At 41.5% G+C, this 16,246-nt stretch overlaps 1 protein-coding gene across 15 annotated transcripts in view; it reads right to left on the bottom strand.

Moving 5' to 3' along the window:
• Window positions 1-16,246, bottom strand: part of IKZF2 (IKAROS family zinc finger 2) — a 117,426-nt gene that overhangs the window by 84,909 nt on the left and 16,271 nt on the right. The window contains exon 1 of one of the 15 annotated variants that reach the window (XM_064433614.1): window positions 13,309-13,412. The exons of the other annotated variants lie outside the window; for them this stretch is intronic. Coding sequence (XP_064289684.1) covers window positions 13,309-13,333 — 25 coding nt within the window. The 5' untranslated portion in view covers window positions 13,334-13,412. Of the gene's footprint in view, window positions 1-13,308; window positions 13,413-16,246 lie in introns of those variants that run through there. 15 annotated transcript variants of the gene reach the window in all.

Raw genomic sequence — 16,246 nt, 5'->3', positions numbered from 1 at the left:
GCTTCCAGGGATCCAGGGCAGCCACAGCTTCTCTGGGCAACCTGTGCCAGGGCATCACCACCCTCACAAGGAGAAATTTCTTCCCAATATCCCATCTAACCCTGCCCTCTTAGTTTGAAACCATTCCCTCTTGTCATGTCACTCCAGGCCCTACTAAATAGTGTCTCTCCATCTTCCTTGTCAGCTCACTTCCAGAACTGGAAGGATCTCTGATCATCTCAGTGGCTTCCTCTGGACTGGATTCAACAGGGCCATGTTCTTCCTGTGCTGGGCCCCCAGGGCTGGAGGCAGCTCTGCAGGTGGGGTCTCACTTGAGGGGACAGAGGGACAGATCCTCCCCTGCCCCCTTCTGCCCACAGTGCTTTTAGTGTGTTTCCAAAATCAGATCCAAGATATTTGCTAATAGTGATGAACTTGTATAAATCCCAATTCCCTTTCTCAAATGCATATTATTACTATTCCAGAAACAATCCACTGAAAAACAATCAGGGAAATGCCAAATACCAAACCCTATACATTATCAAGAACAACTGAAGGAGGCAGGTTGATTCCCAGCAGAAGAGACAATTTTGAGGAGACCTTTTTGAGTTTTTTTATCAGTACAGGAGGGACAGACATCGTTCACACGCCAACTGTTTCACAGGGCTAAAAGGTCCAGAAACGAAGCAGCAGTGTAAAAAGAAGAACAGAAGTACACAGATTTGTTTCAATGCCTGGTTAACTCAGGCAAATGTAACTTGGAGAAGAAATTTGAAGTTTTTAACTGAGCTTAGAGCAGACTTACTAAATGGCAGTCCTGGATGAATCTGCTGAACTCCTAGATCTAGTGGCTTGTGTTGGACCAGTCGCTGGTGAAAAGCCAGCCAACAGCAAAAATTGCACATCCAGGAGCTCAGAAAGAATAAAAGACAGTGAGCACAGGCCACCTGATACTCCTTTCAGAAAAGTGAAAAACAAAATTATTCCAAAGATTTCCTCCTTTCCCTAAAATATTCTCAATTTTGCTAGTTACACGACCATCAAGCAGACAAAACCACTAAGTTTGCTCATTTGCACTGAGCTAAGAACCTCAAATGCTACAGATCACTGAGAGGGTTTAAGAAAAACAGGAAATTTACCATTCTTATCTCATAGCATGTCCTGTATTGAGCAAAATATTAGGAAAGCCCTTGGTCTCTCAAAATATCCCATATCTAAATGGCAATCATGAGCTCCTCTAAGGTGTCACAGCTGCTTCCAAAGTGATTATTCCACAGAACTACCAAGAGGACCAAAGAAGACACTTCTCTGCTTCCTGGCTTTTAAATATATCATTCTCAACTCAACTGTTCTACATTCCCCCAGCTTTATTGCAGAAAAATCCTGAAGCCACCAGGTCTTCCCAGTATTGCTAACATGGTATTTACAGGATGCTTCCTTACACTGAGGTCTGTTTGCACACAGGGATACCTGGTGCCATTTTTCAGACTGCCTCCAGGAAACAAATTCCTTGATAAGAAGAAAAAAAGATATGTGATGTTCAGTCTTCCATTCCAAGGAAGCAGGTAAAAAGTCAGCAATATTTTTCAACCAGACTTCCTCTTGCCAAGCAGCCCTTGCAGTGATAGTAAGCCAGCAGCCAGGATAGGTGTAGACATGGAAATGAAATTGCAAGGGCTGATTCCCACGTGTCACACTATCCATGAGATAATGAATGATCGCATTCCAAGAACCCATCTCGAGGTGAGCACGTACTAATCTGTGGTCAATCTTAAGCCCTCAAAAACCCACCAAACCACCAAATTATATTCAGTGCATATATCCATGTACAGGTTTGTATTGTTTGAGTCTGACAGACAAGATATCTTGAGGTAAGGGTGGTTGGAATGGCCTCTCCTGAACAGCACTATAGATAGATGTTCCTAAAGAAACACATCTCCTAGAAAAACCCAGCTTTTTTAGGCCATCTATACCAAAAATTCTCTTGTAGTAGCTCCTTTCAGTATGTACCTCAGATGTGATCAAAGCTGAGAGCATTGGCCAATTCCTACTCCTAGCAATTAAAGAATTCAGTAAGTTTTAAATGTGCATCCAGAAAACTGTTGACACTTAAAGGTATGTTTTCAAAGCAGCTCATGGGAGGTACATGCATAAATCCCATTATTTGATAGCAGGATTAGTGAACTGTACTTTGAAAATATATCCCAGCCTGTTTTGGCATTAACAGACACATTTACAGATCTCAAGAACATTACAACTTACTCTTTCTACTAACCACTGTCTGAAAATTCCAGGTAGCCACCTCCAATTAATCCCGTGTCTCATCGTCTACCCAGGCAGCATCCCTTGTTTGTCTGACAGAATTCACAGAGAAGGAATGACCAAACTGAATTTTGATCATTGGAGTGAATTCATTATTTCAACCACATTACAGAAGAATGCCATTTGTTTTCTTCTTATGATAAGCACATGGGAAAGGAAACAAAACCAAGTTTATTATGGAGCTTTACATTAAATAAAAATGATTACACATTTAAAAAAACCCAAACCCAGTAGTTAGCAAAGCAGAATATCAGATGCTCTAAATCAGAGACCCTTATTAGACACATACTTATGGCACTTTATGAAAATGGCTAAATGAAAATTTGGCAGCAGCTGAGGGGTTTTGATCTGAACAAGCATCTTCCATAAAATCAAGCAAACTTGCCAGCCTACTTAGACAAAACTTGCTGGAGGTTTTATGAAAAATAGTGTGTGGTTCAGCCAAAATTCTTACAGCCATGAGAATTTCAGTTAGCCAAGGGAGAGTTAAATCTCCAGTGGTTCAGACATAAGTCTGAGCATTGATTTCTGCTGTTACTCATTCATCTGAAATACAAACTGTCAGAAGACTTTCATTTTTGTGCTACCTTGTGGCACAGAAAATGCAAAGAGGAACAAACTTTTATTCCTCACTAATTCCAAGCTACCCCAGCTCTGTAGTAAAATACAGAACAGCTCATCCAACTAAAGGGAGTTCATAACCATACCTTCATGTATCCCAGGACCTCCTGTAGCCAACTGCTCCTTTGCTATAGACCTAGCATGGGTCTTGCCAAGGAAAATCTAGGTTTTCCTACTGAAGCTCTTGCCAATCAACAGGGTAGCAAACTCAAGTTGCACAAAGACACAAAAAGAACGTGGAAAAGACATTTTTCCTGCTGCACAACCGCGCTGTGATCCATGCACAGCCTTTGCAGGCCTTGCCTTGGACTTCAGAGTAGAGAGGGGCTGCCACCAGCCTTGGAGTGAGAATTGGAGAGGATGAGGAAGGCGCTGCCTAGGGCTCAGACAGGCACACAATTGGTGACCCCTACAGAGGTAAAAGGTGCCTCGTTGCCCTACGTGACTCTCAGCCCTCTCCCGTCAGGCCATGGTGCCATATGATCCCATTCAGAAATGTGTCAGACTGCTGCCCACATTCTGGCACAAGCAAAAGGGTAACTCTGCCTCATTCCTAGTCTGCTGCTTCTCGTGACAATTTTCTAAGTTTAAATAACTTGCCACCCTGCCTGGTATTTACCCCTTCCTGTGCTGCTCAATGGGCCTGATCCCATGGCCTTTCAAAAGGTTTGCTTTACCAGGTGGACTGGACATGGCAGAACAGACCTTCATTTCCTGACAGAGAGGAGAGATTCCCAGACTCATCTGAAAAAGGGAGCTCCTGAAACAGATGCCTGGTGGCTGAAGCACAAACCTCTGCGTGGGCCAAGCTACCCTGCTGCTCAGGCTGGTGGAACAGCATCACTGTTTCCCTTGTCCACTGGAAACACTTCACCTGCAAGATCACGTCATTGCACGTGCCTTTTTCCTAACTTTATCACGCTGCTGCTCGAGACAAATCTCACATCACCCAAACCCAGCCTATTCCTCCTCTGTCATTTCCAGGCCTGCAGGTTACAGTGGAAATTCAGTCCCTGGCCTCTGACCCTACACCACGCACTCCCACATTTCATCTCATTTTCAGTGTTCCAGCACAAATGTGACAACTCTTCCTGTACAATTTTCTTCTTTTTTCACACTGATACTGCCATTTGACATGAATTAGAAGAGTCATAAGTACCTCCCCACTTTTAATGGCAATTTCTTAATGAATATTTGAAACAAACCTGGTTCAGGACTGAAGGAACTTGCCACCTCCTTGTAGCCTGATGAGTCCCATCTTTTATAGACTTCCACAATATTTCATTTAGACATTTTCTCATGCACTTCAAAAAAGCTGTATCAATTTCTATCTTGGTTAAGCTAACAATTTTCTCAGGAAAGCATACCAGCTACAGCACCAAAACGCAGATAGATTAGGTATATTCTAGTACCCGTCTCCAAGATAAATATATTTTATAAAAGAGGAAGACATGGTGAATCAATTTATACTCAAAGCGATGTAATCATCTTTTAAAGTTGGAGTTTAATAAAGCAACCAGGAAACTTCAGTTTAAATACTGTAGTTAAACCCTGTATTTGGACTTCTCAGCTGTTTTCTAAACAAAAACTATTAGCCACAGAGACCAGTGATTTTGCAAATAAATGAAAGCTTTATAGTGGATTAGGCACTTTTTATTACCTCAGGGGATAGACTGTGCACTTATTTAAAAAGCTTAACATTCATTTATTCACACATTTGTTTTACATGTTAATACATTAAAGATAATTAACAGCTTCATTTTCTAAGTGATTTTTAAATTCATCACTCATGTCAGCCTCATCCTGAATACAAAATGGAATTGGCCTCAACCTCTCAAACCAGTTTTTATTCACCAGCTTGCAGAGGAGAACAAATCTTTCTACTTTTCCACCTACTAGCCGCCTTACCCACTTTGACTGAACTCTGAATAAACTGAAGAAAATATCCCCATACCAACAGAAAAAGCAACAGCTACAGTAATAAAGCACTTTCAGCAACAAGCTCTGCTTTTAGGTGCTGATTTTGTGACATTCCCAATTTTAGTAGCTAGACACTGTAACATTTCAGCAGCAAATATTTAAGCAGCACTTTTGCTGTTATTTAAGTGATTTTTCTGTTACTGTTGATTTACGTTTTAAAATAGACCCTCTCAATTTCAAAGTTAAGCAGGGTTTTAAAAAGTTATTGAATCAAACCTGAAAATCCAATTGACATTTTAAAACTTCCTTTTTAAGCTAACGGATATTTATGTACTCTGGTATTCAGCTGGCTCAGCCTGCCTTCGGACAACTTTAGTTGTACAGTTCCTGAAGGCACCTTAAGGCATTTTCCCCCTCATCCTCTCTCTTTTCTTTCCTCAGTTCTCTGTACTATTGAGGTCACACTAATCCAGCTATAGTTGCTCACATGACTTTTGTTCTGAGAGATGCCAGTGGCTACTGTACCATCCCGGTGAGTGGTACTTATTAAATTACTCCTCTGTAGACATAGATTTATTTTAAAAAAAAATAAAATCCCCAGGCTTGTGCAAAATAAGTGTTAGCTAAGAGGAAGTACACAGCGTTTAATGGACAGGGACGGGCATGTTTTGCTAACTAGCTGATCAGACTCAGAAAAGCATAAACCCATATAAAACTTCCTGGTAAAACTTGGTGCTGTCACAAGCAGGCAGGCACGGGAGTAGAGAGGAGCTGCTCTCCGTGCTGTCCTGGCCCCTGCAGCTGCTGCTCGGCGGGCTCCTGTTCCAGGCAGTATTCGAGGCAGTATTTAAGGCAGCGGGAGCTGCATCAGCCGGCCAGGTCAAAGAGCTTGGCCGGGACACGCAGCGGCTCCCGGCGCTACGGGATAATCCTGGAGTGCTGCCCAGCATTCCTGCTCCTGCTTTCATAATCACACACAAATTACCTGCCTCTAATGAAACGTTCATAGCTGTGTGTGGAATACTGTTGTGTGCCTCATGCCTGTCTTCAGGTGCGTAATTAATTGCTCTGCAAGGCATTTTAAGGTGGGGGAAGAAAAGCTCGGCATAAATGCTGATCCAACAGTCTGTAAGGCCAGTGGACTAGAGCAGGAAGGCCTTTGAGAGCAGTAGCTTTCAGCTACAGCCCCTGCTATCATTATGCAGAGGACTAATTAGGATATTATTTGTTACCATTTGGAGCAGCAGCTTCTGAGTTTGGTTAGAGGTGAGCACTAATCAGCTGCTGAAATCTAAACTGATTATGTCTGAAGTGTCGACAGATGCAGAACTCCCCGAGTGAAGAATGAACATGTGTCAGCTTTTTGAGACAAGCTAAGGGAATACTTGTTTAACAGAAAAAAAAACCCAAAACCACATTATTTAATACTGTGCAACAAGCATGCACAAATAGAATGAATCATATGGAGAACAGTGGGATAGAACATACCAGTCCAACACAAAAATAATTATGTCAAATGTCCTTTTTCTTCTCAACATAACTCAACTGTTTTCCCACTGATGCTATTCTCTTAATTGAGCTGTCAGGGGTAAGAGAGGGACAAAAAAAGCCAAACCTCCCAGACTTGTCAACAAAGCATCCTGCTTCACTGCTCTCTAGAATGTACATCAACACTGTTGTTTAAACAAGCATTATAAACGAGTTCTCCATTCCTCAAACACTTACCTCAAATCCTTCCCCTGATCCCAAAATGATCTGTGCACATTTTCACATAGTAGCCTACCTCTACCCAGTACTATCTGCACACAACAAAACAGCAATCTTTGCCCTAAGGAATTAAGAAGGGAATTTCATAGTAGTACTTCCATTCCTGCTCCAAGGCAGTTCAGAAGTAGCAGAAGGATCGTAGTTTTAACCAGGACAGACATGTTGGCAGCCAGGGAGGACTGCCTAATTCGGAAGGCCGTAAAAATTTTTTACATTTTGCCAGAGGGACACTCCATCCAGTTTTCAAAATGTCATGGAACTGAAAGGGAATAAAACCCAACCAGTTTCCTTTGATCTTCTCCCCAAGAGCAGCGGGGTCTCATTCAATGTATTGAGTAGAGTCAGGACTGAACAGTTCAACCTCTAAGAGGAATAAGCATCAACACTGCACTGAAGACAAGTTATGCAAACACATTAGTATTTACAGAACTGAGGCTTCAAAGACAAGATTTGAGAAGTGAAAAGAACAGAGGGATACAGAATCCAAAGTGGCACATTTCAGCATAATCACCTGCTCACACAATTACCAGACACAAGACAAAGCAGTCGCAGTCATCACAATCATTGCATTAAACAACTTGCACACTTATCCCTGTCTGCACTTTGCTGGACCACATGGCTAAAAATGTGCAACAGTTCCAAATATTCTGTAATATGATGAATTATAAAGGCACTGCAAAAGCATCTAAACTACATAAGGTGCTGAGCATATATATGGAAAGAGACAGCCCATATCCCAAAAAGCTTTAATCCTCCTGAAAATTAAAATCCAAACAAACGTGTGGGTTTGAAATGTCATTGTTTAGCACCAGCCAATGAGATATTCCAGTCTGAGTTTCTGAACCATCTGGTAAAGCATCACAACAGCTTTAAGCATCCAAAGATCTGTCAGGGGCTTTAGTTTAGAAATACTAATAATCCCATCATGTGCAGCTCCTGCTGAATGGAAGATATACCTACTCAATGATTTACTCCCCACTCTTTTACCCAACGGCACAAGGGAGAATCTGCCTGAACAAGACCTGTTCACATTTCTTCATCTGAATGCAGCACTGCTCAAATTATTGGAGAACTATTACCCAGAATCACAGTCCTTTAGCTTACAAGTCACAGTGAGGACCTTTTGTGGGTCAAAAGGGAAGAACAATTTCCAGGAAAAGCATTAAGAAAGTATTTTGCTTTGAACTACTTATTTCTCCAAATTTCATGCTAGCAATTTCTTCCTTTCTCACCATTTACCTTGACTTTTACAGGTGACATTTGGGTCAGGGAAAAAAAAAATAGGGAGGGAGCTTCATTAAATACATTTAACAGCTCTACACAAGCCACAAAGCAAGAAACACTGGTCGGGTGAAATGAACTCGTAGATAGCAGACAGGCATTTCAGCAGGCTTGGTTGCTGTCTCACTGACCGAGCCACTTGGAACAACTCTTCCAATGTCCAACTGTGTGAATTCCTGATCCCCTCGGACATGGTCCAGCAAGCTCTGCCATCTCTAACAGTCAGGCCTACAGCATCCCGAGGGAGGCATTCCAAAGAGACAGGTGGCTCTTGCTAAGAGAGGGGAAGCTCTTTTTCCACCTGAAGAAGGTTCTCTGAAGGTTCAGAGAATGATGCCTGTCCACCACCGAAGAGGGTTTTGCAGGCTTGGCATAAAATACGTTTTTGGAAACGTATCCATAACCTAATAAAGGGGTTTGGAGTTCTTTTTTCCTTTTAATTCCAATAAAGTTTATGACACCTCTACAAGCATGAAGTTGAACTATCAGTTTAAGACCGTTGGTCCCAACACACGGCTTGTGGTCAATGTCTTGTACTTGGGAGACTTTGATAAAGTTACCAGAAAAATGAGGTAACACAGGCGCCTGAATGCAGCACATCTGAAATGCTGTTACTGCCCACAGGCTGAGAGCTGCTGCTGACTGTTGCTTAGACCAGCAGTTTGCAGTCACTAGAACATGGGATACTCCTAGGGAGGCACACACACGCAAAGGAAGAAATGAAAAGCTGTTATTAAATACTCTTATATTCACTCAATGAGACCCATATGCAAGATGTCATTCAGTCTGGAAATTAGAAAAAAAATTCAAAACGAGCACTTTTTTAGAAGAAACCAGCCTTTGAAAATAGCCTCACTAGAAAGGCACTCTAAGCTCAATACACAGACTCTTCAGGGAAGTTGTTTAAAAATGCTTTGTACACAGCCAATTAACTCTAACTTATTGATTGAGATGGCATCTCTTAATTGTTTGGTTTGTTAAATATTTCTCTTTGAAGAATTTTCTTTCCAAAAAGCCACTTACACCACTTTCTGTAACTTGCCACTCAAGCTATCAGTGGACACATAAGAGTTATATGCATGGTGATGAGCTTTTAGCAGTTAAAGAAACCAGCAGCAACAACAATAAGAAAAAAGGTGGTTTGTCTTTGAAAACCGCACTGGAAAATAACCACTTACAGGTAATTCTAAATAGAGACTTGTGAAGTAAAGACAAATGCAACCGAGAGCTAATAAAGCCCTATCTGTTAAACTCGGCATCCTGTGAGCTGATACTGGGCTTTTAGCACTCACTGTTCTGCAAACCACTGGAAAAAAAAGGTAATGGGTAAAACAAAAAGATGTGATAAAGTCTTCCTATTTCGCTGAAAAGCCACATGTCATTGGCATGAACTCTTCAGCAAGCCATTGCAGAAAAAAAGTCAGCTGTCAATCAGCTGCTGCTTCTGTATCACAAGTTGATGGAAAAGAGGAAAATAAAAGACATTTTCAAAATTAAGCATTAGTGATGTATAAAAGCACTAATCAGTATGAAAACCAAAGAAGTGAAGCCAGTTACAAGGTATTGAAATAAGAAGAGTCAAAACCCATAAAGTGCCAGTCCTTGCTAAACTCATATGCTACCAGCATCTGAGCAAGAGGGACAGTTTTAGGTAAATTATAAACTATTCTTTATTGAAAGTACCCAGTATAGGGCTCATGGCCTTACAGAAAAAAACCCTCAAATTCACCAGACAAGAAGTCAATGCTGAATGAAAACCTACTGAACACAATTGACAAGACCTTTCTTTTGCTGGCATCTGGGTCTTTTCCTGTTAGCATCCAACTTTGCACTTTCCAGTGGAACCAGTGAAGGGCAAGTGTCCCCACAGTCAAGGCACGTGTGAAAGCTCCTTCCATACTGGATCACAGTGAGAAAATTTACCATGGCAATAGCCTTGGATCATTCTAGACCAACTTACAGAGGTGAGAATTCATGCTTGGCTTCCCAGTGTCCAGTTTTATTCATCACCAGCTCACCCGCACTCCCTGTTGGCAAACACTAAAACACGTGTATGGGAATACCCACATGGGTAGAGTCAAACAAGCCAAGGCACACATGTACCAAATTACAGCCAAAACTCACACTTTACACTTGTCAGATCTCTGGACATAATCTGGAATTCTCACATCTCAAAAGCAAAGGTGTGATGAATACTGTTTCTTCTCCCTCTCAAGGCTGAAGAGGCTGGTGACCATCCATGAACTGGATGACAATGTTACCAGAGGAGGAAAAGGCATATCTGAGTTACCCACACCAAGCCAAGCATGCTTTTTTTGGGGCAAATGAGGAAGAGGGAATTTAGGCCTAAAGAACTACAATGGATGTAAAAAACCAACTCTGTCATTAACAAATACCCCTTTTTTCAACCAACAGCAGAGCATGCTAAAAATAATAGTAATTTAAACTGAGATGGAAAAATGAGATTTTTTTTTAAATGAGAAATTATTTTTCAACCAGCTCTAGCAAAAAGAAAGTAGAGGAATAATAAAAGACATGGAAATGTAATATTAGACATACTCCGTGTTTTGTGGCTCTTGCTGCAGCAATAGCACCTCCCTGCTCCATCCACAATTTTCCTTGCAAGATCAAAACCAGGCTGACCCAGCACCTCACCCCATATCATTTATTCTTCCACAAAGAAACATAAATAATACTCCCACTCTTCCTCGCTCAGCTACTATTTATCAGTTATAATCACCCTCACTCCTAGATAAAGTATGTTTCCAGCTCTCTACATCAAGGGATAACTTATAGCAGCAATTCAAAAATGGGTTTGCCCAGCTAGGGAGAATTCAGAGCAAAAAGGGAAGTCCTGCAGGATGTGCTGGGTCTCTGATAGCCAAGCCTCTGAACTGTTACATGAAGAACCAAGTCTGAACGAGGAAAAGGAAATGTACACATACAACGACTTTGCACTTTTATAATACTTCCTCTCCACTGTTCTCTACAGAGGAACAAGGCATGAATCTTCATCATCCCCATCTAGCAGGGATGAAATCCTGGCAGAGGAGAGGGAGAATTTCCCCAAGATGAAAAAGGTACTTTTGGTGGGAAAGCAAAGTTTGCATAAAAATTGTTAGTGGCTCTCAGGATCCTGCTAATACCATCAGCCTCATTTTTCCTGACAGAAGAGTCCCACCAGGAACTGCTTCTCCAACACAACAAAGGGCATTGAACTTGGAATTCGGGGAAGCAGGAGGAGGGGGGTGGAGAAGGGGAAACCGGCAGAGTTTCAAACCTTTGGTGTGTATTTATAATGTTGTAGAGAAACTGCATTTCAGGATGGAATGATTATTGATTTCTTAATGGATTACTGCTGCACAAATTTACACTCCCCCCCAAAAACATCAATCTTAGGATAATAATTATAAACCTATCACAGTGTATAGAGCATTGTGACTGAGTAGAAACTTATCGCTATCTGCCGGGAAATGGTCAGTTTTGTAATTTCTCCCACTCCAACCACATTACAGCGTGGCAAGGAGCTACTGAAAAATACATGCTATTATAAAACAAAGTTTGTAATAGCCACAGGACATACCTCCAGTCAACTTTCATTAAACTGACTCTTTTAAACTACTGCCCTTAAGACAGTGCCTGATCCATTAGTGAACAAGTTAATTAGCTATTAGAATCCTTTTATGTTATTTTTCTCATTGTAATGAAGCACCCAGCATTGAGTGAGACTCCTTAATGGGCAACATACATTCACAAACCCACACACCCTCACTTTTTCTGCTTATCAGCCTACAGTCAAATGTTTCTGTAGCTAAGTAATTTTTTAGCAAAGGCATCCATAGAACAGCTTTGCTACCAGCAGCATCATGTTGCAAAAATGACTGAAATACCTCCAAGACTCCCCTTAACTTCAGGAAGTGTCAGACCAAAGCACTCGAGATGGGGCACTACAGAAATTTAAAAACCATTCTGAACCAAAAAGCTCAATACCCCAAAGTTTGTGCAAGGTGCAGGAGTATGGAAGATTCAAGTCTGTCTCTGTTCAGTGGCTCCCACTCATACCACCAGCAATGTTGAACTAAAGGTGTTATATGAGGTTACAGTCCAAATGTGAGCTGTGAGATAAAGGCAACCTGTGAAAGGGCTGGTTGTGAGCCCAGCACCTCTGAGCTGCCGGCCCCATCCCTCTGCAAGAGGCAGCCATCCTTTGCACTGGGTCAGAGGCAGCAGAAAAGCCAACTGCCTGCCTTGTTGACCACACAGCTGATGACCTGTGCAAGGTATCAGCACAGCTCAGAGTGCCTTTGCCTCTGCAGAAACAGATCCAGGAGCTCCCATCCCTGCTCAGACACCACCCTCTCACTGTGTGAGACCATGCACTAAACTGGATCAGCAAATCGATCCAAGCTAAAAATACCCCTTTTTGTTATTTGGCTTTTCTTTTTCAGAAGAAAATGCTGGCATTGCCACAGAGAACAAGGAATGCTGAACTCTGCTTTGAATGCTTGTCTCAGGAATAGCCATCTCAGCTAGAAGGGCATCTGGGGCACCTGCCAGTTATAACACCTTTAAACAGTCCTAACTAATGACAGCCCACACAGCCGGTGCAATTAAAGCGTGTGCAGGTTAAAACCCTGCACACAACAGATTCCCAAGCTGCTGCAGCACTGCTCAGCTGCAGATTGCTCCAGAGCAGAGCTGCAGTTACACGCTGCTCAACACCCATCCTGCTGTTCCCAGTGCTGGGCCTCGCTGGAAGCAGTGGTAATGGAACAGCTTGGACAAGCCAAGGGCTGGAATTGAAATGGAAAGCTGAGGTACAGCTTGCTTGTACTCTGGCTGTAGCCTTCCATGCCTAAAACAATTTCAGATACAAACACAGCCAGCTGATGTTCCCCTAGACTATGCTTGTCACTACCTACAGCTTGCCCCCTTGATAGGGGTCTGCTCCATAAGTGTGTGGAATTAGAGAATTTCCCACAGAGTGCAGTGGGCTTTGGATAGGTATTAAATTACTCGTGAGAAAGCCTGCCAGCTACAGAGCACATGGATCAGCACCTCAACTCCCATTTCTCTAAGAGGCTCCAATTTAGTTAGTGCTGCAACTTCTCCCCTTTTCCTCCTCCATCCCAGGAACCACTCATAGCTGCTGTAGGACAACAAGAGCATCTCCAAAAATCCTCAACTTGAAAGATGATTAGCAAAAAAAGCCAAAGCAAGCAGCCTTCTCCAAGGAACAGAGGCCACATAAAACAGAAGCAAAGGACCCAAAATTCAACACTTGCCATCAGCTTCAATTAGCAGCAAAGTGGGGTTTGGGAAAACAAGAGCCTCTTCAGAGCTGCTATAGGGCAAATATGAAATCCCAGAATTAAAAACAAAATCCCCACATGCACATTAATATTCAGAGGCAATTACCTTTCAGCTTAAAGTCAGCCAACATGCATCTTACTATTGCAGCTCTTAAAGCAATCTTGTTTACAACTGGAAATGGATTACATTATCTCAGCTCCACCTATCCACATAATGCAGAGCAAACTGTCAAACATAAAATTACAAAATGGTTATTGTAAGGTATCCCCTTCAGCATAAAAATTAATTTGACCTATTTTATTACTAAATTATTACTCCCACACAAATTTTCTATCATAGATATCTATCAGCACTGACATTTATATTCCAGTGAGGCACTCTCAGATGCCTATTTTCTTCTTCTCCATCTCAAAGGTGTATTGAACAGATTTGATGTAAACAGCCTGCCAAGCTAGTTAAAATCTTTAAACTTTACACATACAATTAGATTGTGACAATAACCATTTGCTTAAAAAGAGAGAGAGAGAAAAAAGTACCTACACAGAGTTTCAGATTCTGAAACAAAATGCTTCACGAATTAAAGAAATTATTAATTTAAATTTAAGAAGGACCTACAGATATTTTTATACGGCTCTGGCAGGTTGTTCTGATTGTCACCAAGAGACATGATTTGACACAATGGCCCTGATTAAGAATGTGCTTAAGTCCTATTAAAGCCAATGGAAGTTAATCATCTGTTTAAGAGCTTTGCTAAATCAGGACCAGAACAGGAGACATTTCCAAAAAATCTGGGCCTAAACTGAACACACACTAATTAGCTGCACACACCAATTACATGATTATGGATGAAACACAGTTGTTTAGCATTTACAACAGCACACTTTGTGTGGAATCATTTAGAAATAAGGTCTAATTATCATTCCATAACAGGTCCCACAATGCATTATAACCCACATATAGCATATTAATTTTACTTAAAGGAATAGCTTGAAAAGGAAAAAGTAAAAGAAAAAAGCAGAAATCCTTCCAGTAATATTAGTCCAAATTCTCAAGTGGATCAAGATCTGACCCTTTTGGAACTTCACTGTGTTCACAGGGAGAATGTCTGAGCACACTTGCTCGGCCCAGTTTCCTTATTGCTACATTTTGCTTACAGAAAATATTCACTCTTGCATTTCAAAATGCAACATTTGTACTCGATGCTGCCTAATGACTTCAGCCCTGCACTCAGAAAACAAACAAATTGCCATAGAACTGCATGCCCAGGATAACAAATACCAGCAAATTATTCCTAAAAAATATTTGTGCATACAACCCAGAAGTTGTTATAAGTTCATTTGTGAATGACCGCAATCATGGAACTGTTTGACATGAGCCAGAACTGCCAAGTCTCATTTTTATGTCCCTTACACTGTCATTTATTAGTTTTTCTTAGCAGCAAGATTGTCAGATATGTGACTAAAAAAGTCTCCCCTTTCATTTATTTAAGAAAAAAAGGCATTCCCAAAGCCAGAGCCTGCTGAAAAGCCATGCTTCAGTGCAAAACACAGCTCAGGAATGAGAAGACCCATCGAGAGTTACATACCACGAGGGTTTTTTTTATTTTTAATGTGTGTTTGTTTAATAAATGTAAGGCAATCTTGGGATTTAAAACTTGACTCATGATTGTGAAAGTTTGGAGCTGGCATGCCAACTTGGTGAGCCATCTGCTCACCAACAATTTATAAACGAGACTGCTGCCAAAGCCACCCGATTACTCAGTTCTAATATTAGTGATGTAACTAAAACATGCTTGAAGGGTTTTTCTCCCCATGGACCAGGAAGCACAAAAGAGAAAAAAAAAAATCTCATGGAGAAAAAGTTAAAAATAAAACAGGTAAAATGTATTTATTCTATATTCTCCTCAAGTCTGGTAAGTAGGAACATTAAAGATTAAGTCAATGCTTTAGTTCTGTAATTCCCTCTAAACCAAGTCAGAAGGAAAAAAAAATAAATCAGTGGAGTGATTACAAATGATAGGACAAGGAGAATAAGAGAAAGGTTTGGGTTGGAAGAGACCTTAAAAACCCATCTCATCCCATCCCCTTCCATGGGCAGGGACACCTTCTACTATCCCAGGCTGCTCCAAGCCCTGTCCAGCCTGGCCTTGGACACTTCCAGGGATCCAGGGGCAGTCACAGCTGCTCTGGACAACCTCTGCCAGGGCATCACCACCCACACAGTCAGAAATTTGTTCCTAATGGTCAATCTAACCCTGCTTTCTGGCACTGGGAAGCCATCCCCCCATGTCCTGTCATTCCAGAGCCTTGTAAATAATCTCTCTCCATTTTTCTTGTCACAATTAGGTCATCCCAAAGCCTTCTCTTCTCCTGGCTGAACAATCCCAATTCTCTCAGCCTCTCCTCATAGCAGAGGTGCTCCGTCCCTCTGATCAACTTGTGGCCCTCCTGAATGATATGTTCTGTATCCAATGCCCATTTGTTAATGATTGAAGTTGCAGTTGGCTAAAATCAAACACACTGTGCTCATCTCATAGTAGCATTTAATATATTTTGGAAACAGTAAAAAGTAATCAAGAAATCGTGCATGTAGGCTAGCAGGTACAACTGTTGATTTTACTTGTGAAGCCAATTTTACCATTAGAACTGGGCAATTTGGAATAAAAACATTATCTTATTTAAGCAAATCCTTTCTTATTAAAACTCAACATTACAAATAGCAGCAAAAACATGCCGGAAGTTACTCTACAATAAATAATCCTTGGGGCAAAAGATACTGAAATGAAACTGCACAGAAAATTACTCACTCAATCATTTTTAAAACATTGAGTCACAATTCAGTTTTGTTGGCCTGAAACTCCAGATCTATCTCCATGGCAAACCAGTAGCAAATCCCAAATCACAGCCACTATTCCCAGAGCTCAGGCATGAGGATGTGCTGCTGCGGGAGGAAATGTCCTACACCACCACTTCCACACTGCCTCCTGCCTTACCTCCTGCCCACAGAGGTCACAAAATTTAACCACTGGCTTCAGGGTGAGCAG

This window comes from Passer domesticus, chromosome 10 (assembly GCF_036417665.1).
Source record: "Passer domesticus isolate bPasDom1 chromosome 10, bPasDom1.hap1, whole genome shotgun sequence".
NCBI classification, from domain to species: Eukaryota; Metazoa; Chordata; class Aves; order Passeriformes; family Passeridae; genus Passer; species Passer domesticus.
This window is presented reverse-complemented; position numbering and strand designations above follow the sequence as displayed.